This window comes from Helicoverpa armigera, chromosome 8 (assembly GCF_030705265.1).
Source record: "Helicoverpa armigera isolate CAAS_96S chromosome 8, ASM3070526v1, whole genome shotgun sequence".
NCBI lineage: Eukaryota > Metazoa > Arthropoda > Insecta > Lepidoptera > Noctuidae > Helicoverpa > Helicoverpa armigera.
Window position 1 is genome coordinate 11,521,158 of NC_087127.1, and position 27,310 is coordinate 11,548,467.

Consider the following 27,310-nt stretch of genomic DNA (forward strand, 5'->3'; position numbering starts at 1 on the left):
CAGCTCAAGTTTGTTGTGATTGGTGCAAGTTAGGGGAGTAAGAAAGGTCAAATATGCTGGTACTGGCCATCTATATCAGTTGTAGCCGTTACTTTCAGTTATGGTCGCATTCCAGTCTAAGAACGAAAAAGTGAATAAGTATGGAAATACAATAAACGCTCATATTCGGCGGTTTGAACACAGTCAGTTTGGTTTGAACACAGCCCAACCGAGTACCAGTATTTTACATGGTCTTTCTGACTTTCTCGACCAAGCTCCCTGGGCCGTCCCGACATCTCTTAGTGGAATTGGTAGTCAGTTTCTTCGATATGCCAATACCTACCTATCTATACATTATAAAGTTGAAAAGTATGTTTGTTACTTAGTTTACTCAAACGCAATGGTCTCAGGAACTACTGGATCCACTGTTGAAAATCTTTAGGTATCAAAAAATTCAAAAGAAATATTCAAATGAAGTTATTTTCGACGGAATACAACCTAGACTACCAGTGAAAGCCAGCTACTTATTTATGAAACAAAACGCCCCGCTATTCGCTTATAACTTAAGTGTCCACACAAAGTTTGAAACTCAAGCGCCAGTGAGCTACCTCGGCCCGCAGGTTCGCCTGCACGTTTACACTATAATGAAGATTTAACGAGTAACAACCGCAAACTAGTGAATTTGAGGTAGGTATAATGTTGTGTCAATGTTGCACTTTGATAGGCATACTTTTATATTGGATTTTTTTTAAATTGGTATATCATCGAGAAGGGATGAATGGTGTATTCTAAAAATGATAGGACAAGAACATATTACGATTTATTTTATAAAAGTAGCTCTTCTTTTACTACTGAGAGATTGATTTGAGATTCATCAGTGTAGCAATTAATTATGTGTATGTTACGATAAAAACCTAATAATATAATAAAATTAAGTGCGCAGTAAGTAGGCCATACATTACAGCCTTTTTTCGGCATTTACTCTATATAGGAAACAGGTTTCCCTAGTATTAAAAATAGTCATTACATTGAAAATAGACCTGAATAAACAAATAAAAAATGAAATTCTTTGAATGTTTTGTAGGCGTGAAATAAATGACAGCTCATGTCGTTTTTCATTTGGAAACTCATATTTATTTTTAAACATTTTCTGGTTCATTAGAACCCACACATTCTAAAATTGTTATTTCTATTTTCTATTTCGACAAAATAGTTAATACCACACATATCTGAGAACAATATTTTTGGAAAGGTTAAAATTACTATAAATTATTGTAACTGTATTTTATTTGTAGATATTTTTGTAATTCAGTTAAGGGCTTATTACACTTGACTAAATTCAGTCGTCTAAATGAGTTAGTCACTAAATTCAGACAAATGTAATCGCATTCAGGAAGGTAGGTTTCTAAATTTAGGAAAAAGTACGGCTACTGACTCACTAAATTATTTAGAAATCTAATTAGAGTCGAATTTAGGAAAGTGTGATCGCATTTAGTCGATTTAGTCGGTGTGCAGCTCTTTCGGCGAGTGGATGTGTCAATATGTCGCATGCCGTTTTTTATTTGAAAAATTGAGAATGGCGACGAAAGAAAAAGACGTTTTAGGTCATATAATCGATCTTTATAAGGACATGCCATATTTATGGAATAAAAATGATAAAAATTATATGAATAAAAGTATTCGATGTGAAGGCTTCGAAGTGCTTCTCAGCATTTACAAAAATGTTGATAAGAATGCCACAATAAAAACGTTAAAGAAGAAAATAGATAATTTAAAAACAAATTACCTTAAAGAATTAAAGAAGGTAAGTTTTATCGTTGCTTTTATATATTACTAGCTTTTGCCCGCGACTTCGTTCGCGTGGAATAGTGGCATCCGGCAGATTTTTATTTTGAACAATAGATGGCGCTGTATGTCCGGAATAAATTGTATTTTTATTTTATTTTTTTGTAATAAAAACTCTATCCTATATCCTTTTCCTGGCTCTAAACTACATCCCTGCCAATTTTCAGCTAAATCGGTTCAGCCATTCTTGAGTTATAAGTGGTGTAACTAACACGACTTTCTTTTATATACATATATAGATTTCAAAGAAAATAGGAGAAAAGGGTATAATAGGACCTACATAATACACTACCATATTTGTATTAAACTTATTTTAAAGGTCAAAGCGTCAAAACACACTGGTGCAGGGAGTGAAGATGTATATGTACCAACGATATGGTATTATGACAGCTTCAGTTTTCTGGAAAGTACCACAGAATCATGCCGTTCAATCAGGGACACAATAGAAGACGAGGTACATATATTTTAATTATTTATTAAACAGTAGGTACAGCATTAATCATTTTATCTTGAAACGCAACTCTCCCAACCGAGTTGAAATAATTCATGAATGTGTTTCGAACTTGGTTTCCTTCTTCATTACGCTGGCTTTTACTTGTGTTCTTTAACGAAGTCAATCCATCAGTATGTTTCCGCCATTCCCCTTGATGTATTGAGCCTAGTGAAGTATTTTCATGATCTATCCATTTTCTGGTTATATAACCTGGCTCCCGTTTACTCAAATAATTGTGTAAAGCACAACATGCCATTACCACGGCATCTACGTTGGAGAGATCTATACTGAGGGTTCTCCGTAGTACTCTAAAACGCGAAGCCAATATGCCGAAGGCATTCTCCACCACTCTACGGGCTCTACTTAAGCGATAGTTGAATATTCTTCTTTCATGGCTAATACCCTTAAACGGATATGGTTTCATGAAATGTCTGTTAATGGAAAAAGCACTATCCCCAATTAGAACATATGGAGCGTGTGTTTCTGTGCCTGGTAGTGGAGAAGATGGTGGCAAATTCAAACAACCATTAACTAGTTTTTGATGGAACTTTGTAGATTCAAATACGGCTGCATCATTAACGGAGCCATTGGTACCAGTTTGGACGTACATGAATTCATAATTCGCATTGACAACAGCAAATAATATGACACTGAAAAAGCCTTTATAGTTGTAAAATAGAGAACCACTTCCGGGCGGTTTTTCGATGCCAATATGTTTACCATCGCAAGCTCCAATACAGTGATTGAAATTCCATTTATCTTCGAAGTCAGCTGCTACTTGTATCCATTCTGATTCTGTTTGCGGCAACTGAAAAATAATTATATTATTTATTTGTTTTCAGGATGCATACACAGATTCATGCACAGAAGATACTGAGATGACAAATTCTATAAATAGTACTTCCAATCAAAATATGTTTAAGAAAAAAAAGAAAGAAGCTCCTTTAAAACAGCAGCAGGACCTTCTTGAAAAAGCTTCGGGATTAATGAACATGAAGGAAGAAGACTGGGAAATCCTTGGAAGATCGATTGGAATGCAACTGAGAGACTTGAATCAACAACAACATATTATAGCCCGCAAATTAATATCAGATGTGATATTTTATGCTACTTTAGACAAGTTGTCTGAAGAATCATTTGTAGGTTTAACTACAAATAACTGTCAATCTAAGGCTTCATACCCATGGTTCACACCTTCACGATCATCGTCTTCCCAGAGTGAATTTCATCGTCCTATTAGAACATCATCACCATACCAGTCCCCGTATCCATCACCATTTACACAGTACTGCACCCAATCGGCTAATTCTCCCCTTTGTAACTTACCACCTCAACAAAAAATACAGTCCTTGCATTCTTTACCACCACCCACACAACACCACTACCAACCTTCAAATTCTCGTCATAACTTACTACTTCAGCAACAAATACAGTCCTCTCACCTTTCACAATCACCAGAGAACCACAGCCAATCTTCAAATTCTCTTCATTGCTTACCACCTCAGCAACAAATACAATCTTCTCATACTGTGGAGGAATATACAATTCAGATCCCACATCCCTCAGACCCTTTACCATCTGTACAACTCCACATCCCATCTCCTCCACCACATTTAAATACATTGGAGGAGACAAATGATGGATCTATGCTGACTGAAGGCAATGGGGCCACAATGAAAGACTTTTTAATTTTTGGTAAAAAGAACAAAAAAAATATGTAAAAAAATTGTGCATATTAAAAACACCTTTTATAACAAAAAATATGTACTTTTATTTACTTACCTTTATATAATGTTCCAAACATGTATAAATAGCCGAACAGGTTTCAGGGATAATTATTGACAGCAAGGATTGAGATATTAGAGAACTGTATTTCAAATCTTGGTATGAATTCCCTGTTGCAAGAAATCGTAATGTTACTACCAGTCTTTGTTTTGCGCTAACACTGTCTCTTAAAAAAGTATTTTGTTTTTGTATATATGGTGTCACAAGACTTAGTAAAATATCGAACGATCTTGAATCCATTCGAAGATAATTTCTGAAGTCTGCCGGTTCTAAAACACTCATTATATTCATGTTTGATAACTTGTCCCGCAGTAATAAATATTCCTTGACCCACGTCTTTCTTTTCTTTTCCTTTATTTTGATGGACCCAACGGCCACAGCCACGGCGAGGCCAATTTTTTGATTTTTGGACAGCACTGGAGCCATTTTATTTATAAACGTCCGCCTTTGTTGCGTTTCAGCAGGCAACTGATTTAGTAACTATATTTAGAACAGTGTGATTAGAAGCTTCTAATTTCGTTCTTTTTCTGAATCCTAATTAGGCTACTAAATTTAGCAAAGTGTAATAAGCCCTTTAGCTAGTGATATTGTGCATGCTGTGGTCTCCTATAAGTGAAGGAGTACACTGATAATATGTTATAAATCCTAAATAAAATTACGCAAGGAAATACGTTCTTTCTCATTGGACCGCACTTTTATGTTTTATGTGTTATAGCATGCACAAAATATATTTAGACAATAATTCCATTACTAATCCCATGACCAGATGAAAACATTTTAAAGGTTTTATGGTGGGTTGCTTGTCACTATGACGACAACACAATACATCAAAATAGTACAAAGATCCTTTTTTAAAGAGCGGGAAAAGTAGTAGTCTAACGGGTCGCGATAATACGGTTAGTGAAAACTACTAGGTAATTTATAAATTCCCAAACTCCTTTCGCCATTGCCAAACCGCGGAGCTAATATCGCATTAATGGCGTCGTCCGCGTCATTTCTCTTGTGAACACTTAATTAGGTGACTTTCTTGAGGGACGGCGGCCATCTTGTATGCAGATACGAAAGACGACATTTTGTATGTTGCACGGAAATTTAAGTTTGGAGTGTATTTTTTGAATTTTTAATGATGTAGATATTTTAGTTTAAAGCTTTTTTTGTGAGGAAGAGTATGCTTATGGTATAAATTTTGTTTTATGAATACCCTCTTTTCTATTGTGAACACTTAATTATTGGCTTGGCTTATAACGTTGTGGGAAGACATTTTGTATGTTGCATGGAAATTAAGGCTTTGGGTGTAATTTTAATATCGATCGTTATAGGTAAATGTCTGTCGTTATAGTTGTTATTCTATACTTATGAAAGAATGTAAGATTGTGGTATAAACGGTTGTTGGTACCATGTTTTGAAAGCAAACCTTTGTTCTTAATTAAGTGATCACGTGACTTACCTGAAAACAAAAAAAAAGTTGTTACACAAAGTGTTTAAATTAATTTATTAACTACCAGTTAAGTTCAGAATATAAAGAAGTGAGAACTGGAAGAATACATATAAAGGAGAAGAAAAAAAAGAAAAGAAAATATTGTCTTTTGAAAGACTGCGCTAATTAAAAGATGAAGTCAAATTCTTATCCAAAGTATTGCAACTTATAATCAGGATCAACCTTCCTCAAACAATTCGGTTTGTATAAAATTGTATGGTTATTGAGTACCTAATTCACTTCTTGACTTTATTATTATTGTTTGCCTATCTATCCTTACATCCGATCTCTTCAACTTGTCGGTACAATTTCCTATAAATACTTCTTTATTTATTTCCATCGTTAGTTTTATGGACAGGAATAACTAGGATTAGGGTTGTCAATATTGAAACATTTAAAATCGAAGTTACAATTTCCTACGATAATTTTGTAATGTATGTAGTGAGCTTTTCCCCACTTTGAGCAATTTAACGTCCATACAAATAGGCGTTCTTGTCGTAGTGTAATTGGCATTTTACATTGATGCAAAAAAAGGAACATCTTTGTCATTCTGTACTTATATTCAATAGTCAAACTCCTTCTGGTGCCAAAATAGAAACAGGGTTAAGTTTAAAAAAAAATGCACAGAAACAGGAATATTTCATGAAATGACCGAAAATTCGGAATAGATTTGATGTTGTTATCCACTTATTATGTAAATATTAACACACATCACTATCACGACACCCCTTAAGACCATTTCTTAACACACTCACACATACATAAAACACTCACACTCACATAACTTGTGCGTCGTAAAGAAAGGACGTAACGACCTCTGTCGATAGAAACTGTGTTACTGACTTTGTTATGGATTTTGTTATATTGCTTGTTTTTATTGGTATAAGTTAATCTGTAGATATTATTAGGCAATATATGTTAAGTATATTATCACCTAGCTGTATCTATGTTTGTTTATGCAGGATAATTGCAAGCATTGAACGATTTCATGAGAATATTCGTTATTTTACTTGAGACAAACTGTCACTAACAGTTTGTATCAAATTGTCGATTTTAACTGGATAGGTACTTTTACAAACACATTTTCAAAATTATTGAAGGGGTATATAATATTTAGTTTTTTAACGAAAGCTTTTCTTGTTCATCATCAGCCTTTTCAGTGCCCCACTGCAGGGCACCTCTTCTCGTACAGAGAAAGAATTAAACTTTTCTTGTCCTCCCAAAATAGAAGATAGTAAAAAAGAAAAGCTGAATAATTATACACTTAAGTTAACTATTAAGTAGTCTGTGTTTAAGTTACCAAACTATCTTCACCACTTTCAACCAAAATTAAAAGCTAAATCTTGAAAACTTCATATTTCGAAGCAAAACGTCTGTTTTACTTAGACTTAACTGAGTTACATTAATACTGCGTTTCGAGCTAGAGTTGGTAATGAAGACTGGCACAAACTTAGCCTTTCAACTATCAATTTAATCAGTTACGGTCAAGCTAGAACCGGCTTGCTAAGCTGGGCTTTAACTGCTGTAAAGATTTTAGTATCACTCTATTTAATTAAAGTTTAAAAACAAACTACGCATAGAACCCCTTTTTAAAATCATTTGACTCTTGGAAGATCGTTCTTTTCTGCCATGTATCATGCATACATACATACACCAACATACATACATACAACATGCTTACACCAAGTATCTACTTGGTATATGGCAAACACTTTCCGATTACATCTTGGACTAACTAGCTAATGATGCAGAAAATCATTGTGAGGAATATGCAGACCGCTTTATTAAGAAAACTGTAAATTTTGTGATTATAACGAGTGGTTCTTCACAGTGAATCACCCAAATATTAAACAAGTATCTTTTCAAAAGTATGAAGTGTAATTGCATAACATCACAGACCATAAAATTATTCAAAGAAATACACATAATAAAATTATTCAAATTCGAGTAAGTAATCCGTGCCATGTTCCATTTTTCCTTTGAAAGGAGGAGTGCCACGTGAAATATTTTTGGCGCGGCGTGTCACAATATTTGAGATCCATCCCTTTTCCAATTTAAGATGCCGTGTCGCAGCATATGACGGTTATGTACACCTGGATGTTGTAGGTAAAGTGTGAAAATAACTGATTCTTATATTGTCTGAAAATGATATGTCTTGTGATTTTGTGACGATTTTATCGTCGTCAAGTAAATTCAACAGATTATTTTTTACCATTCTTGTAGACAACGCCGAAAGCGTTAAGTCCACCAGCTGCCTTTGTGTGCAAGAAGTATTAAATATATAAAATTAAATATTTTCAAGCTATACCGGAGACATACAATAGGTGTTATGTTTTATTACATCGCTTTTACACAGCCAATATATCCAATTTTAAAGTGAGGAAGTTATTTTAGATAAATTATAAGACATTTCACATTAAAATTGATAGTGAAACAAAAAGGTCAGCAATGTAACCCTTAAGATAGGTCAAATAGCACAAAATACCAGAAAGAAAAAGGATTAGCCATTACCAAAACAGTCCGCAATTCCCCACATACCTACAACACACTGAGTGAGTAAAAACTCTCGAGATATGAGCACGAAAACGTTAGGGTGAAGCGACCTAATGCCGTTTTATGCTCGTTTGATGCGTTTTTCATATCCACGTCTTGTATGTACTTTATCTAGCTATGAACGTAGAGCCGTCTTCAATCGCTGCAATAACAAATGACTGATGGGAATTATTTTGTTGTTATTTGTGTGTATTGGTTATGTTTTTGTCATTGGAAACAGCTGTAAAACTATTGTGTTCGTTGGTTTTGTACTGAATGCGAATTTGAAAGTAGGTATGTGTAGTTTTAAGATGAAGAAAAAGAGAAGGAATTTTTTTTGGTTTAAACGACTTCAAAAGTCAATTACAGAAATCAGATTGAAAGATAAAAAAGGCCAACCATTCCGCGTAAAAATTTAAAATTTGTTGTTGTTTAAAATGTTTAAAATTTAATAAATCTCAGATATATTGTGTGTTTCAAGAAATTATTTCGTTTAGGACTTATCTTAAAGGTTCTAAAATCTAATGGAATTTCATAAATAATCTGTTGTGAAAGATACATATAGAAAAATATCCATAATAATACTGGATTATTTTTCCGACCCAAATATCGACCAATAGAATTGCACCATTCGACGTCACGTGGTACAACCTACATGGTATTATACTGATTATTTTTCCGACCCAAATATCGACCAATAGAATTGCACCATTCGACGTCACGTGGTACAACCTACATGGTATTATACTGAAAATTTTTTGAATATTTTCTCTGGTCGTTGCTACGTCAAACTGACAGGTTGTGGCCGACATTTGGGACGGAAAAATAATCTCCCGAATACCACACGAGCTTCATAATTATCTGGCATTTCCCTCAAGGTTCCCTGCAAACAAATAAAGTCGTCAAGTTTTTCAGGAAAAATCACTCGCGCTTCGCGCTCGTTATTTTTTAACCTGAAAAACTTGACTCCTTCATTTGTTTGCAACGAACCTATCGGAAAATACCCGATAATTTTGAAGCTCTTGTGGTATTATAAGTGATAATTTTTTGAATATTTTCTCTGGTCGTTGCTATGTCAAACTGACAGGTTGTGGCCGACATTTGGGACGGAAAAATAATCCCCCGAATACCACACGAGCTTCAAAATTCTCTGGCATTTCCCGATAATTTTGAAGCTCTTGTGGTATTATAAGTGAATAACACATGTGTTCGTAATATAATATTCTCATTTGTCACTCTTATAAAAAATGCATTAGGTCTGAAAAATTGCTTACAATTTCTTTATTTAATAATGCACACTGCACAGTGATTTGTGCCTCAAAATATGAATTTATTTTTAATATAACCAAAAATAGATTTGCGTATTCAAATAATAGTCACACAGTAATAATCTAGTCATCAGGTCATTCACCCCAGCCTCCAATATCTGAAAGGCACACACTACTGAATTTCATTTTACATGAAAATTACTTTGTCCCGGCCTTCAGACAAATAGAGAAATGTCTGCCCAAACACTTAAGTACGGTATGAAAAAAAGGTAAACTTTATGACTTATAAAAGTTCAGCACTCGACTTTATTGCGAGTGATTTTCTTCAAATTTAGAGCAATTGATTTTTGTGTTGACTCTACTGGTTTTTTATTGGTCTTACCTGCGGTGGGCTGTTGGCTATTATGATTATAGGAGAAACAGTAAAATTTTAAAGATGAAAAGACCTACTTAAAACTGTAATAAAAGAGCCTGAAATTATGATCCATAGGAAATAAAAGTTTTTTTATTTACCTTAATCATCTTCTAATATACCAAAAACCAGTCCAATTGACCGACGACCACATTCCTGGATAAATGGCCACTTACTATTGTATTTTATTACGTAGCGATTATTATATGAAACAATATCAATGCGTGTCCTAAATGTGACAAAAATATAGTCACAGAACTACCACTTTATTACCACTTACTATCGTATACCATAATCGGGACCCAATAATCGATTTTGGCCCGATTTAATCATAATCGACTCAGTGACTTTATCCGAACGTTAAACGACTTTAACAATTACCGCCTAGTAATAAAAGCTATCAAGCGATTTTATAGCGTAATAAAATCGTGTGTAAGTGCCTTTAATAACTCTGCAACCCTAAAGTAATGAGATTTCACATATTATGTGAGGGTTTGGATAATAGATGGCGCTGTTTTAAACATATGGTCGAGCTATAAAGCATGAATTTGTAATGCTAAACTATGTAAACGCACATGCTGATGGGTTAAGAGTCAATTGTATATGCCTAGGCCAGTCCATGGATGGATAACCATAAGCTATAGTAGAAATATTCCCTGCCTGGTTTCTAAAAAGTTCTAAAGAACCACATGTAAATCCTCATCATGTGTAAAACCCTAACACTGTAGTGGCAAGTCAGAATCTGACAACTGTTATAGGTGTGAAAAGATAGTTAAGCTAATAATTATGACGTTAATTTACAGGCAAAGCATTACTTTATGTGTAGGTACCAGTAGCTAATCCATTCAATTTTTTGTTAATTTGTTTGTACCCCAAAAAGCTCTAAAACTACTCGACTGATTTTAAAAATTCCTTGGCTAATAAAAAGCTAGGCTATTACCGAGTAGCATAGGCTATGTTTTACCAGGAAGAAGTTTCCCTGGAACGTGGGTAAAACCTCGGGCAAACAGCTAGTTTATTATAATCTAAATACGTACACAATCCTGCTAATACAGTTTAATACAATCATAAATTACACGATATATATCAAGCTATTAATATCCTTTTGACATGCATACAAACCATATTAGTCATTATCTAATATTAATTGTTAGCACAGATGTTAATTTTCCCATCAATAGTTGTCAATTGTTCATAACAATGTTATTTGAATCAACAATAATTTGATGAAGTGGTGTTGTGTATGAGCTGATGATTGGATAGTGTTTTTATTAAGTTCATCAAACATGTTTTTATTTTTAAAATTCTATCACAGCTTATTAATGAACTTCAGAAGATTGGTGGATAGTAACAAAAAGTAGTGTGGTGCTGTTGTCTCGTGAAGAAGAACAGAAAATAATTTTTTTTTTTTAACAAAGATACAGTATTCTGTACAAGTTCATCTAAGATGGAATGATTATTCTTGGCAGTCGGGTAAAAACCAAGCTACAATACCGTAGTGAGAGAGACAAGATTGATTTTCTACTTGTATTATAATTGGCGACAAGACCGTCATAATAAAGATCATTGACCGAATGTTTCTGATTCGGTTGACATAAAAAGAACAACTACTAAATAATTACGATAAGCATAACCAACCACAAAATTAAACAGATATTCAATTAATAAATCATAATTTTAATTACCTATCCAACTTAAACCAATAATTTAATACATTTCACACATGAAATAGAACAATTTTCACAATCTCCAAAAGCATAAACTACTAACTAATCCGATGTACGCAAATCTAATTTCAGACATTCAATACGTTCGTACAAAACAAATATTAGTTCTGAATAAACGCTAGTCGGTAACTAACAAAACGAATATTTGTACTTTACATAGTACAAATATAATAGTAAGTAAGGGTGCTAGCTCGATTAACATAAAGGACTTGCCAGTTGAGAAAATGGATAAGTTACTTAATAATAGTGAGTTTAATTAGGTTTTCTTTACTGACATAATTGAAAGGAAATATATTTTGTTCGCTTGTAGTAAAAGCTTCATGACTGAACCAGTTTGAATCATTTTTTGCGCTGATGTAAGCTAAAATATCTTCGAGTAATATTGTTCGGGTACGGTAAAAAGGTTCTCCCGGAACGCTACCATGTAACTAACAAAACGAATATTTGTACTTGACATAGTACAAAATATAATACGTTCGTGTAAGGGCGTTAGCTCGATTGACAAGGGACTTGCCAGTTGAGAAAATAGATAAGTCAAATTAGTTAGCAACTTGTAGTGTTTTGGGAAGAAATAGTGACTTTAATTAAGTTTTAATTACAAAAAAATATGAAAGGTAAATACGGAGTGGGGATAGTAAGAAAGAAAATCTTTGAAAAATATAATACTTAACATCCAGTTTAATTGTGACTAGCTGCTTTCCCGCGGTTTTGCCTGTGTCCCGAGGAACCTCTTCCCGCACCAAGTTGTGTAGTTTTACAAAGGTACATATACATGTTGTCTCTCTAATATTAGTTAAGATTTCTTCAAAAATAGCATTAAGTATTTGAGACTTAAGAAATTAAGCACATTAATTGTGATAGTTATTGCAGACGAAACCGCAGCAAATATCGAGTCTTAAATTTCGTTCTGCAGCTATTTTAATCACCTAAATCCAATCCTCAATACATAAGAATTCTATACAGAGCAATCTTCTTGAGAATTTTCATTATCTTCTCTGTGTAGTGTTGAAATTGCTTTCATCAATTGCCTTTTACTTTTGTGGATCACATTCTATTTTAGTGATTAGAAATCATTATATTGCGTAAGTATACTTGTAGATGAAAGTTCTAAAAACACATTTATCTAATAAAAGTACTTCAAGAAATAAACCACATAGTCAGGATACTTCTTATACCATTACTTTTATGATAACGTAAGAACAATGGAGTAAGATTTTTTACGGTTCCAAGGACCTCTTAAATCTACTTAAAGATCATTGTTATCCTGTTTAAAAATGGGATCAAGTGAGTACTAAACAAACTGTAAAAGGAACTCTCAATTAACAGATTTAATTTATGCAAATAACATAATGTAACATTCTTCTTAACAAAAAATCTTCCCAACGCATTGAATAACTTCATTTTAATCCAATCGATCATTTCATGTATTTATTTGCATTCCATAATGTGCTTACAGTTCTTAAAAAGGCTTAACTTAGCTAGAGTACAATAATGGACCATATTTTTAAATAAACATCATTTAATCCACTTGACCAGACGCTAAATAAATAATGAAGTAAGTGCAAACGCGAACACTATTGATAGCAACACACCCATCACATCAAAGACTGAACATCAAAAACGTAAAGAATCCAATAAAAGTCGGACTGTGTAATTTAATAGGATCAGACCGTCTCGAGCGCTGAAATGACCTTCAGAAAACAAGTCCGTTGAGGCTTGGCCGACTTTATGGACTTTGTAATTTGCATTTGCCACCCTCTTATTACAGATCGGTTACGTTTCAAAGATGGCTGCGAACGTCTGCAATTTAAGTTCTGTCTTGTCTTGGAAATTTTGTAACTTGGAAGTTATGATGAATTTTTTTGAGTGTGGTTATGCAACTTACCGTATTTTTTATGATATTTATTTGTGTAGAGTTAAAAGCGCGTAAAAGAAATTGTTGGCGCCCAATGTGGGACCAGCTTTGTAACCACACATTAGATAGACAGACTGATTTTTTCATGCTACTAGGTACTAAACTTCTATAAAAGTTACTAAATAAAGATTATTGGAAATACTTGCCAATACTCTTCTAACAAAACTATCTAATTTTATATTACAAAGAAAACACGATCTGAAATGCTGCTTTATAATCTAATAATTGAAATTATTTTTATCTCAGAAACTTGTTAACTTTTAGTAATTCCCGAAATAGCTTTGAATGAAGAAGCCACTTAAAATAAGTATCTCTATATACAATAGATCGTACTTTGATATGAAAATGTAACAACTTGATACCTTTTTAAAATTGAAAAAGTTTTTACGCATCAAAATTTGAGTCAGGCGACTGTTTTTAAAAAGAAATAAAATACAGAAACCTTATTTCTACTACAATATTATTTTTTGAAATTCCACCGTAAGCAAGCGAAAGTTGATTAAGAATCATTCCTATTCTGTATGCGAAGGGGCCTAAGGTTATAGTTAATGTAAGGTTATGGGAATAATAAAGTGATAATCAGGCAAGTAAAACTCCAAGTATTATTATTTTATAGAAACTACAGTTGACCCAAAATAATGCAAAATTGATGATCGCATACAACTTCAGATAGTGCACTCAATAACCTACTGCGGAAAAACGCTATTTATGTCGTTTTTACAACAAGTTTTTACTACTCGTTTTTATTTGACATCAACATCCGTATGGGGAATTTATCTAGAAACTCATTTTCCCTTATGTCCCCATAAACTATTTACATCCCATCAGATAAACTGGTGAACGGGATAAAAGCATAATACAACGTATTTGTAGGTTTGCAATATAAGTAATTCTGAATATTTGAATACCCACTATTTTTCGGTAATAAAAATATTTTAAAAGTCTAAAATTGCAAAATCAGTCCTGCTTTTTAAATTGGATGATTTTTGTAATCAACCATTGATTGACAAATAAATGCAAAAATTACTTTGCATGTATTTTACTTTCACGAGAAAACCACTAAACCGATTTAAATATTTGGTACACATACGATACAACAGATCATCAAATTACTCCACTCAAAGCGGGTGCGGCGTGAGGGACTGTCAGATTCTTACTGACTAAATCCCACTGTTCCTTCTTTAGCTTTTTATATTCCAGGGTCGCAGCATAGTGCAGAGCCTGAGAAAGAACTTCTTTTAACCGGGTGCTGGAAGAATATCCCCCTTGGTGAAATTGTGGATGGTGGTCTACAAACACAATTTTGAGTGGTATTTCCAAAATTATACTGACATACAAATAAGTACTGTAGCTGCAAGGGCGTGTATACATTAGCATAAACAAACAAACAGCAATAACGATTAGTTTTCAGTGAGGTTTCACGCACCAGGCTTTTAACTGTTAATGGTACGAATAGGCTTATATTATTATACTGTGAGAGTAAAGTGGAGTCGAGGTTAATGAGTTACCTTGGCGGAATTGATTTGGTTAAGATTATTTTGTTTGTATAGGATAGAAGTTTTTTTTTTTTTTTTGAATGTGGAATTGGGTCAATGAGAAAATATTATAAAAAATATTTACTAGAATTTTAATAACCATTTTTCTAATAGTATTTTTTTATATTGTAAATGGAAAAATTAATTATTAATTATTTTTGTACATTAAAAAATATTTGTATTAATTCTGTATAAACAAAAATGACTTTACTGTGTGCAAATAAGATCCACTGTGAAGCATACACAATACACACACATATGCAATAAATTCTTGTAAACAACATAGTAATTGGAGTACTTGCCAATCAAAGAAGGAGTCAACACAAAAGTATTTAGGTAAGTATTACACCTATCTTTAACCAGAATTTGGCAACATTTACTATTATTACAATGCACAGACTTGTCTGCATTTAAAGCTTTCCGCTTAAATCGCTGCAGCGGATTAATTCCCGACGACCACGCCATCTTCCGCATTGAAACAAATGAATGGGATTACGCGGTATATCCTTGTACCTAAAGCGGTCCTTTCTGGACATTGTAATACTGGATTGTCTAGCAAAATAATATAGAATTGCAGTTGCAAGTTGTACTGTGTAAACTGCAAACTTTTGAAACGAAATTTGAGTTTAATTTGAAAAGTGCTACTTTTGCTTTTCCGGATTTTGGTCTAAAAATCCTTTTAGAGCGCGAGGAGAATGTTGTATTTAGAAAATTAAGTTTGCGCTTGGCCAAACGTTATTTGGTGTGCAAACCGTTTAAATTATTTTGCAGTGAAATTCTCTGACCACTGTTTTTTGCAGGCATTTAAAGGAGTTAAAAGTGGATAATCTCACGGACGACTATCATCTGCCTAACCTTTTCTCTACATTGAAATTTAAAACCTAACCAGATGCAGTTGAGTCACAGTGTTTTACATAATTATGTATGTAGTGATTGCTTATCTGGTTTCCTCAAACCAGTTCCCCGGGCAACCCAACTCTTGGTAAAACTGGATGTCAGATGATTTTCTGATTTCTGACTACACCTAAAATTATGACTATCGGAAAGTGCCTTCCAAAACACGGTTCAACTCGTCATGAAATAGATGGTAACCCATCCACGGACCAACCTCGCCAAGCGTTCCTTAATCTTATCTTAGCCACCAGGTCCAACCGAATTATACAGTATACTACATTATATACAAAAAAACTTTTGTATGTAACTAAGAGAATGCTATTAAGCACATGGAGTGCATTATACAAGATGTTGCCAAAATTGATATTGCTCGCAACGTTTGCGTCATAACCGTCAGGTTTTATTATTATTAGTTTTATTTACATAATACCTGCTGGTTTGCTCTATACGATATTACGTTCAGATTGGCACGTATACGTATTGTTTCTGTGTGGTAATGTTACCAGTATTTAGTTCTGTTTTGCATTTTAATGCATGCAAAATAAATAGGGTGTTGGCTTATTAAAAAAGTACTTCAATTTTTTTTTAATTAAATACTGCTAAAGGCAGAGCACTATGTTTTCGAAAAAGACTGGCTTACGGAAAAATCTAGTGATATACATATAAATGGATCTAAATGAGATCGAGAGAATAACACCCATAATTAATGTATCTATACATGAGCTATATGAAGATATTGCTAAAGTCGACTTACAAACTATATTACGTCTATATCTCCTTTAACAAAATTACCTTTTGTTACAAAACTCGTACCTTCGAGAACAAAAGTACCTACAACTTAATCAATTACGTAATTATGTATAACACTTTCTTCCCTTTTTCCTTAACGCCCTTCAAAGGTTTTGGCAAAATATTTTTGTATTAAAATATTGGTAGCTAAAAGAAATATTTAGTCTACTTTATGAAGCGTATGAAACTGTAAAAATATTTTGCGAAGTTTGATTTTTTGTCGAAATTATATTATTGGCTACGTAATTTAATTAACAATGTTACAGTTCGTGGTTTTATTTTAAGGGTGGTTGGTTTCATACCTTTTTATGTACCTATCGTTATTCCTATTCGATCATCTTCTATGGGAAGAGGAAAACGGGTCACGTCTATACCACGTGAAAGCGTTCAATTGTTTAAAGAGGTGAAGAAGACTCGGATGGAAGGGCACCGAACTTACCACAGAATGTGATTATTATCATTCTCATTCAGAACTCATGGAGATTCCTAACTTTACTAAAACTTATGAATGTAGCAGAAATCATTTTCTAAATAATAATTTTCTATTTGAACCTGACAGTCATTGATGTCTCCAAAATAGTCCAGAAGAGAAGAAAGAAGGCCTAGAAATATAATAAAAATGAAGACTTGACATTGATATTTAAAATAACATTAAACTGAAATAAAGACCCGACTAAGTAACTACCGAATAAACAAAATTTAATAAAACTCAATTTATCTGACACGCAGTCCCTTTAAAGTGCTTATCGCTTAAATTCTAAATTATGCCTGTGAAAATCTAATTTTGTTTAGAAGAGCTTGCATTTTTAAACAATCCTAATCTCATTTACATTAATAAAGTTGGAATCATGTGAAGGGATATCTTAGGCACTTTGGACCCTCGTTGAGCGTAATAAGGTCCCATAATTGGGGTTCTACCAAAATTTTGTTCTTTTTTTTCTCTCACAAAAATGTACAGTCGTTTTACGCATAAATGGACGATACAGTTGCTTTAATGTTTCGGATATGAAAATGAATTGTAAAATTAAAATTAATGGATCGTTCGAAATGATAGGCGTATGGAACAAAGAGATTTTATGAGTTAATTAACGGGAAGGAGATTAAATGATGGCATTTGAAAATCTTTGGAATGACCATGGGTTCAACGTTGTCTTTTTTCTAATAAAAACCCAAAAGGTAATGAAATGAAAGATATGACATTAATCGCTGAAATTAAAAAGAAAAATGACGTTGAAGACTTTTGCTCATTTTCAACACACATTTGTGTATTTGCCTCGTTATCGCTGAATTACAAATGATCCCTCCTAAAATAGTACAATTTTAAAACTATTTTGCCTAGAGTGTAAAAACTTTTGATTTCACGGATATAGTATACCAAATGAGCTATTATGACTCCTATTGCGACCTGGCACTGATAACCTTAGATCACTCTAGATCGGAAAATACTTCCAACGCGACACCTATTACTCTAACGTAGAGAAGATTTGATAACCATTTTCGCAAATTCCAAAAACAAATTGCTCTCAGACAATGATTAACCAAAATAACAGAACCAAGCATGAATACAAAATAGACACTCCACCATTTGTACCGCAAATCGTAATTTTAAAGTCTCCACAATTTGCTTTGCACATAAAATAGTTTTGTTTGTTGTTTGCTGTCATGACAAAAACTAGTTATTACGCGAGTAGATTCGGTTAATAGAGGGTTAGCGAAGATAAATAGTGGAGTCACAAAGCAAACATACGGAAAAGGCTTATTCATACATAGTTCACGCCAGCTACATATAAGGAAGTATTAATGAAGGATACATTTGAAATAACTCATATGAAAAAAAAAATACTTTCAATAGCACACTCGAACAAATATTATGTGCATCGGTATTCGTACAGAAATCTTCCACACGTAATTTTGATAAAGACAATGTTGAAAAAATATGACTTGCAAAGTGTCATACAGTCACTACTTGTAAAACACTAGTACTCAGCTGCATCCAGTTAAACTGGAAGCCGACCTTAACATAGTTGGGAAAAGGCTAGGCAGATGATGAGTTAAATCTTCAAAAAATCAATCTCAATTTGATTTCAAAATAATTGTTACTATCCAACGAAACCATAAAAATATGGGGTAGAACTGAGAACCTCCTGCTTTTTTTGAAGTCGGCAAAAAATATCATATTGCAGATTCCTCCCAAACATTTTACGTCACGGTTTCCCCGCGATAACAGCATCTTCTATTGTAATTAATAACGCGGTACACAACTTTAACGATTGATGGTTATTGTTTAAAGAATGCTACTTACAAAACTCATTCACGGCAGAGGAGAGTAGAAGAATAAAGACATTCTGCATCTACGTCCAATAAAAGGGTAATTTGATTGTATGGAACTTTACTAAAATACTTATTTCTTGCAAACAAAATAATTATTATTATCCAGCAAAAATATCTAAATGCAGATTATAACCAATCTTGCGTGCCTCAAAAATGTATAAAAAAACAGTCTCGTATTGATAATTTTCTCTTTTTTTGAAGTCGGTTAAAAATATCAAAATGCAGATTCCTCCCAAACAATTTCCGTCATGGTTTCCCCGCGATAACAGCATCTTCTATTGTAATTAATAACGCGGTACACAACTTTAACGATTGATGGTTATTGTTCGAAGTTTATATTGTCTTATGATGTCAGTTTCCAGGTTCTGGCTATTAGCAAGATTGATGCAGCCGCTATGCAAAAATGTTTAGAGAAAAATTGCGGAAGTTCGCTTGAATGGGTGTTTTTTTTTTTTCGTTGTGAAGTGATATTTGCTGTTGTGTATTTTGTTTTGTAATTAATATTTACTGTAATGACGGAAATATAAATAAAAAATCGGTAAAAAAACTTTTAAGTCAAACGGTTTTATCTTATGTGCACTGAAAACTAGAAAATAAAAAAATAGTTACTTACCTGTCAACCTACGTAGGTGGTCCCGGTCATATTAGACTAAAATAAAAACGTGGGGCCCATTAACTGTTGCTGTAGTACTTTCTTCTAGAGGTATAATAGGTGTGGATTGCATCGACTTACTATAATCGTAACTGGAGATTTTGACAATCAATAATCAGCCGTAGCGGCTTCACCAGCGAACGCCGAGCTCATGATCTACCAAAGTATAAAGATATGCTTTGCCATAGGTAGGATTTCAGAGGGGCCCCACGTTTTTATTTTAGTCTAATATGACCGGGACCACCTACGTAGGTTGACAGGTAAGTAACTATTTTTTTATTTTCTAGTTTTCAGTGCACATAAGATAAAACCGTTTGACTTAAAAGTTTTTTTACCGATTTTTTATTTTCTAGTTTTTAGTATTTAATGAAAATGCCTACCGAAAATTCCTCATTCTATCTAATTCATTTAGTGCATCATTATTACACGGTCTCTTATCTGATAATTTATTACAATCAAATTTTTTTAAAAGTCAATTTTTTTACCGACGCCAAAAATCATCAAGTGACCCCTCCCTGGGTCAGCAGCGGTAAGGGAGTGCCAGACTCTTACTGACTAAAAATACTTATGTTTCGTCGTAGGCCTTTTATGTACCAGGGCCACGGTAACTCTTTCGAACAATCCCGCAGCCCAGGCAGGCTTTAGCCCTGTTGGGCCCCGCTGGGGTTGCTGACAGTATTCTACTTGTGTAGCCCTTTCATTTGATACCCATATTGAGGGGGTTGTGGAAAAATATGTAATCCGCCATTTTGTGCCGGCGGCCATATTAGATTTACAATGTTATTGATATTTCTATATTGTATTGTCATCGAAATAAAAGGTGTATACAAAATTTCAGATTAATCGGTTGACAGGAAGAGGGTGAAATTTGAATTACTAAATTTGACCCAAGAATAAAACAAACGGGATGAGCTAAATAAAACTGTTTAAAAATTGTTATCAGCCATTTGGTAGCGCCGGCCATCTTAAATTTCAATTTTTCATAGTAAATTGTATTCTACTGGTTGAGCACTTTCATTTGATACCCACATTGACGGGATTGATAAAACCTAAGTTATCCGCCATGTTGTAGAGGCCGCCATCTTGGATTTGAATTTTATATAGTACATTGTATTCTACTGGTTGAGCACTTTCATTTGATACCCACATTGACGGGATTGATAAAACCTACGTTATCCGCCATTTTGTACCGGCGGCCATCTTGGATTTGCAATGTTATTGATATTACTATATTGTATTGTCATCGGAAATAAAGGTGTGTACCAAATTTCAGATCAATCTGACAACAGGAAGGCACTGAAATTTCAATTTCTAAATTTGACCCAAGAATGAATAAATAATAAAACAAACGGGGTGAGCTAAATAAAACCGTTTAAAAAGGCATCAAACCTTTATTATATACAGTTCTTATTGTAAAATCTGAAAAAAGTCCTGTCTTGATAGTCTTGTGGCTTTTTGTTAGTGTCGCCTGTCCCGACTATAAATTGTATACAGTATTTAATAAATAAACTGGAATTTTATACATTGTAATCTTAATAATAAAACTTAAAAATATAGTAAATTATGATAATTTATAGATTTAAATTGTTACATGTAAAATAATTAAACTTGGCAAAAAAGTACACTCGAATTCACTAAAATAATGAAGGGCCTTAAATAGTTTTTTCAATAGAACTATTTAATAAAATAAAATAACAAATTATACTATAACTACGTTCCGAACAGTATTCTTTGAACATTTTCACTGAAATTATTGAAACGGAAAAACTTCAAATACTTACAAGATGAGTCGTTTTCTCTTAGATTTTCTTTGAGTCGAACAAAAAAGGTTTTAGTTAGAATGAAACAGTTTTACGCGCTCAGAAGAAATACGTGAATTAGAAAAACGTACCATGAATTTTAGTTATAGTTCTAGTCACATATCTCTGCCACTCTGAAGTTAGCTACTAATCACAGCTGACTCCGGAACCACGAAGTATTACGATGAAAACTCTGTTACGAACCGAAGATGTAAAATAAAAAGTAATAATGCGACTACATAAAAAACAAAAAGTATTTTTTTCAAACTTTCAATTAAAGGTCAATTATACAAAATGCAGAATCCAAAAATAAGAATTCGCTTTTAAAAGATACTGTCAATATTTATAGTAAAGATAGAAATAAAATATTTATACCTACTGACCCAAATTCACTGCTGTGCAGTGTATGACATAATAAAGTCTGTTCTCACCTTAACCTCGAAAGTATTATTGGACCAGTAAAACTGACGAAAACATGTTTTCTCTTAAAACTGTTTCAAGTTATAAAAGATTCCACGTTCCATTCATTTTACTATTGTTTAGTTTCTTTGTAAATAGGACCACTTAGTTTTAACCCTTTCACGCATATGGGACACATTTGTCCCCGTCAGTTTTTCGGGTTTTGTGCTAAAGTTATTTTATCAAATCATTTTTATTTTCGTATTTTCAATTTTTATAGTATGGTTTTTGATACTTACTATGGCAACACTAAATGTCACTTGTCAGAGAAAAAAACACAAGGCGCGAAATTATAAGTTTTTTGTTGACGAAAGTTGTGTTTTATATTTTCGATTTTATAAAAATCTTGCAGTTTCAAGTGATAGAGTGTATAAAACTGTATTCTTTGGTAAGTATTTTGTACGTTTTATCTGTTTTTCAAACACTTCAAGCACTAATTAGATAGTTTTTACAAAAAGTTTTAAAGGGACGCGGTTGTCCCAGTATGCACTAACGGAGTTTTTCCAATATATATTTCACTACTTCTATAAATATACGAGTTTCACATCGTTATGAGGTTTTTAGTACATATTTTACTTGTGATTAAACAAAAACTTTAAATTATTTGTTTCAGAACATGTCTGCAAGAAGGCATAGAGTTTTCTTTGCGGGACGATGTTATTATAGAATTTCTAACGGCTGATAATAGTGACGATGAAGATGCCCTGATACTAGATGAAGAAGATCAGCAGTTTCTGGCTCAAGACATTGATGCGGGTTACTCCACTGCTGAAATTGAACCTACCACTTCAACTAGCCAAAGCGTCCCAGGCGTAGAACTCAGCTTAGACGAAAATTTACGTACACAAACAAACGTTAATTATTCGCCACCGACCTTCAACTGGAGACGAAATTCTTACGTGCCTCACCAGTTTCGCGACGAAGAACATTATAAATATGGCGAAATTAATATTTCAAATAGCTTAAATTTGACTCCTATTATGATATTCAATGCAGTGACAAATTTTGATCGATTGATTGACGACATTATTCTGCCAGAATCGGAACGATACGCCATGCAAAACGGAAGGCCTTTCTCTTTCACCAGTGCAGAGGCAAAAGCTTTTTTGGGGATGAATTACGTAATGGGATATCATGTCTTGCCTACATTTCGTAGCTATTGGTCCTCAGACCCTGACATGGGCGTTCCATTCATCGCGAACGTAATGCCATTGAACCGATTTGAAGAAATAAGAAGAAACTTACATTTTAGCGACAATAATAATGAACCACCTCGAATGCAACCTACTTACGATAGGGCATGTAAAATACGTCCTGTTATGAATCATTTCAACGAGAGTTTCCAAAACGCTATGTCTAATACAAAAACGCAGTCAATAGACGAACATATGGTCAAGTTCAAAGGGCACAATATAATGAAACAGTATGTCAAAAATAAACCAGTCAAGTGGGGGTTCAAGATGTGGTGTAGAGCCGATTCAAAGACTGGTTATTTGTTTGAATTTGATTTGTATACTGGACGAAAACAAGGTGGTGCTGAAACTGGACTAGGAGAGTCAGTAATTTTACAACTTACAAACAGTTTACAAGGCTTAGGCTGCGAAATTTATTTTGATAATTTTTTTAATTCTCCCAACCTGCAGTATGAGTTGACAAACAGAAATATTAGAGGTTGTGGAACAGTTCGTTATAACAGAAAGAATATACCCAAAAATGTACCGGCTGATAAAACTATGCAAAGAGGAGATATATTTACGACCAGTTCAAACGGCATTTCATTTATAAAATGGATGGACAACAAAGCTGTTTTTTTATTGACAAACTTTTTGTCACCGATTCCTACTACAGTGGTGAAGAGAAGGGTGCAGGGAAGTAATGAGAAAATAAATGTTCCGTGTCCACAAGTCGTCGTGCAATATAATAGTCACATGGGAGGAGTCGATTTGATGGATCAAAGAAAAGTATGCTATGAGGTAGATCGTAAAGCAAAAATCAAATACTATCTGCGATTGTTCTTTGATTTACTTGATATTGCTATGAATAATGCCTATACTATTTATAGCATATTGCATGAGAATAAGCAAATTGAAGGAAGTTTACTTTCCAGCTTTGAATTTCGTCAAGTTGTAGCTCGTTCGCTCATTGCAAACTTCTCTTCTCGTAAAAGAGCTCTTCCATCGGCAGTAATGACAAAAAAGCGACTTGGTTATGCGCAAAATCGGGGGACACCTTCGCATATTATGATGAAGGCTAATACAAGAAAAAGATGTGTACAATGTGCCAAATCTCGTGTCGAGAATCGAACAAACAACACCTGCTCAACGTGTAACGTTCACCTATGTTTTACGTCAGATAGAAATTGTTTTGCAGAATATCACTAAGATTTCATTTAATCCAAACTAATATTATAAATGCGAAAGTAACTCTGTCTGTCTGTCTGTCTGTCTGTCTGTCTGTCTTTCTGTCTGTCTGTCTGTCTTTTCTTCACGCCTAAACTACTGAACCGATTTGTGTGAAATTTGGTACAGACATAGTTTGAAACTTGAGAAAGGACATAGGATAGTTTTTATTACAAAAAAAAATAAAAATAAAATTATTCCGGACATATAGCGCCCTCTATTGTTCAAATCAAAAATCTGCTGGTAGTCACTATTCCACGCGAACGAAGTTGCGGGCAAAAGCTAGTTTTTAATAACCATTTTATATAGTTATGCATTTCTTATTGTAAATGTAATATTTTACTTAATTTTATTACAAAATTACACGTAAAATTGATCTCAGATAATTGTTTCAAACTAGTCTAATAAGACAACCTTTGACGCATACTGGGACACATATGTCCCGTGCTGAAAAACACTGAAAAAATAATAAATATTTTATTATTTGACTATTTTATGTTTAAAGAGACCCTAATAAACTATTAAAACTAATATACAGATTTGTTTGTTTTTTCTTTACCTTATATGCGTGTAAGGGTTAATTAAAATGTGATTAGTCATTTTATTGAAGGTTTTTTAATCCTTCGTTTGTCTTTTACCTTGTAGAAAAAAAACTTTAACGAGACAACTTGTTGGAATAAAAAACTTTTGACACTGATCATGTTAAAATTCAACTAAACACCAAGAAAAGTGCATAGGCCTATCTAACTCGACTCCACTCGAGTTTCCTCCGGGTGTCCATGGCCGGAGATAATTGTCGTTTTTGCATATGCTCATTTCCTTCTTATGACATGTAAAAGAGAGAATCGACAATATAGCCATGTGACCCCTTTTTTCTTCCCTCAAGTTTAATGTGATGCACCATTAACGAAACAAAAAAATCATTTCTCCTTTCAATCTCACCAACTAAAAGTGTAAAAGTAATTTTTATTTTACTATCGTAGACGTTCAAAGGATTTATCGGCCGTCAGGAAACCGTGAACCGTTGGAAGAAAGTCCTCGTTTTGCGAAAAATAAAGTGTTTTTATATCCTATAGTTAGTTTTAGGTATAGGAATGGGTACTAGTTTTATGTTAGAGAAAGGGTATTGATGGTAGACGTTAACCTAGATCTATTTTGATGTTATTGCCAGTAACATACTATAGTATTATTGTAGTTTTCTGCGCTGTGAATGTCGTTTGACTGCTAGTTAGTTGAATCAGAAGGTTGGTTTTAAAATAACCAAACAAGTTCGCTTTAGTGCATCAACTTTGCAAAATATGCATGTAAAAACGTGTAATTTGTAATATAGAATACCTACATAAAGAAATATAAATGATGAGAAAGGTCGTAAAGGAGTAATGTCGATAAGCGACTGACTCTGGATGTTCAATCCCCGCAAAAGTCTTAGCGATTCTAAATATAAAATGTATTTTTATCAGTTATCTAGTATCCTCAGTACAAGTTGCTGAGTTGTGTAATTGTGTGGATTTACTTTAATAATGCTTTCAACTGGGGGCTTGCTTATTTATTCCATAACAAAGGATGGGTTACCAGTAAAATCTAATAAAACCTCTTTGAGGGTATAAGAAATCTAATACAGTAATGATTGAATTAGAAAAACTTACAATGAGCAACACTCTCTGCACTGGTGGGCCCAACCAGCCGGTGGGCCCACCTGGTCTCCTGTAGTGACGCCCCTTCTAGAAGTCGCTGCAGGCACCTGGAATTGAGAACATCAACTGTTTAGTACAAAGGGAGCACTTTGTACGAATATATATGGACATACTCAGTTAAGATATACTAAAATTGTTTCGTGAAATTACAACTTAGACATCTGTGGCTTTCTCTGAATTAGTACACCGTTGAATGAACGTCTGTAAATATAATGTTGACTTCTTATCCGCATAAGAAGAGCCCTGTGCTCTGTAGTATGACGATGGATAAATAAAGGTAACATTATTATCTCCCGAGCCTCTTCACAACTATGTTAGGATCGTATGTCAAAGTTGACAATGCCTTTAAAATTGTAATCAAGCAACAATGGTAACAATACTACACAATATAATCATGTCTTTGCTACCACCTTAGTAGCTTAGTAGCTCAGTAACCGAAGATAATTTAAAAATCTTTGCATGAAATTAAAACCAAAAAAATAACCACACAGTAGTTCATGACACACAAAAACATTAAAAAACCTACACTACGTAACGAATGGAAAAAAATAACTAAAAGAATTTTCTGTTTAACTAAAATCATCTGAAACAAACATTTTACGACTGTGTAACGTTCGTGGATGGCCACTCTTGTGCGGGATGGGGTCGCCAGATGTTCACATCTTGGAGGACAAAAATACTAGAAAATGTTGTGTCTTGAAAATTCGTGATACGTGAAATCTTTGCACATAAGGACAATAGTGTTTAAACAGACTGTTACTACTCAACTGTCAAAATAGCTAAGTTTTTTTGCACTTTTCTTTGAATTCATATTTTATCAATAGCTACTTCACATTTTAAGGAAATTGATGTCCATTCTAAGTTTTATCAAAGTGCGCAGAAATTCCTCTGGAAGCAGGTGTAATGTAATCATCAGAAAGAGCAATCCTATCAACTCCATATATTTGAGGCTTGCATACCTCACCGAATTCTACCCCAACTTTCCTTCCTCAAACAAGGCAATGTTACAAAAATATGCCAAATTGAATATCTCCAAAAACACCTGACACCTAGTCTGCCTAGTGAATGTCTCGCTTTATTTCTTTTGTCGTCTATCTCAGCTTCCAGCCTGTGGCGAGTGGCAAAATGCCAACGAATGTTGCAGCTCAACTTATAAGCTAAAGCGGATTTTGCCTGACTAATTACGAACGACAGCTGGTGAGCAATTTTTTGGATCCAAACTTTGGTCCAGTGTTCGTATTTTAAATAGGTGTAGATGAACGTTGTCTGCCTTTTTTGCTAGGTTTCGAAATTGCATGTGCATCAGTGGATTTTAATTTTGTGGT

General features: G+C 33.7%; 2 protein-coding genes across 3 annotated transcripts in view; both read right to left on the reverse strand.

Annotated features, from left to right (window-relative positions):
* Positions 1–27,310, reverse strand: part of Tn (thin) — a 101,152-nt gene that overhangs the window by 44,674 nt on the left and 29,168 nt on the right. For both annotated transcript variants that reach the window (XM_064035736.1, XM_064035734.1), the window contains exon 3: positions 25,938–26,032. The gene's annotated coding sequence lies outside the window, so the exon portion shown is untranslated. The remainder of the gene's footprint in view (positions 1–25,937; positions 26,033–27,310) is intronic.
* On the reverse strand, positions 2,278–4,674 carry LOC135117190 (putative nuclease HARBI1). Its single transcript, XM_064035731.1, has 2 exons — positions 4,100–4,674; positions 2,278–3,125 (listed from the first exon to the last, which is right to left on the reverse strand). Exons 1-2 carry the CDS (start codon positions 4,526–4,528, stop codon positions 2,301–2,303), a joined length of 1,254 nt encoding a protein of 417 aa, XP_063891801.1. The 5' UTR covers positions 4,529–4,674; the 3' UTR covers positions 2,278–2,300.

Excerpts from the sequence above, each read along its gene's own strand:
- LOC135117190 (XM_064035731.1), bottom strand. The coding sequence starts at position 4,528 with ATGGCTCCAGTGCTGTCCAAAAATCAAAAAATTGGCCTCGCCGTGGCT. Across the intron at positions 3,126-4,099 it reads GTTTGGAACATTATATAAAG|TTGCCGCAAACAGAATCAGA; the intron begins GTAAGTAAATAA and ends ATTATTTTTCAG.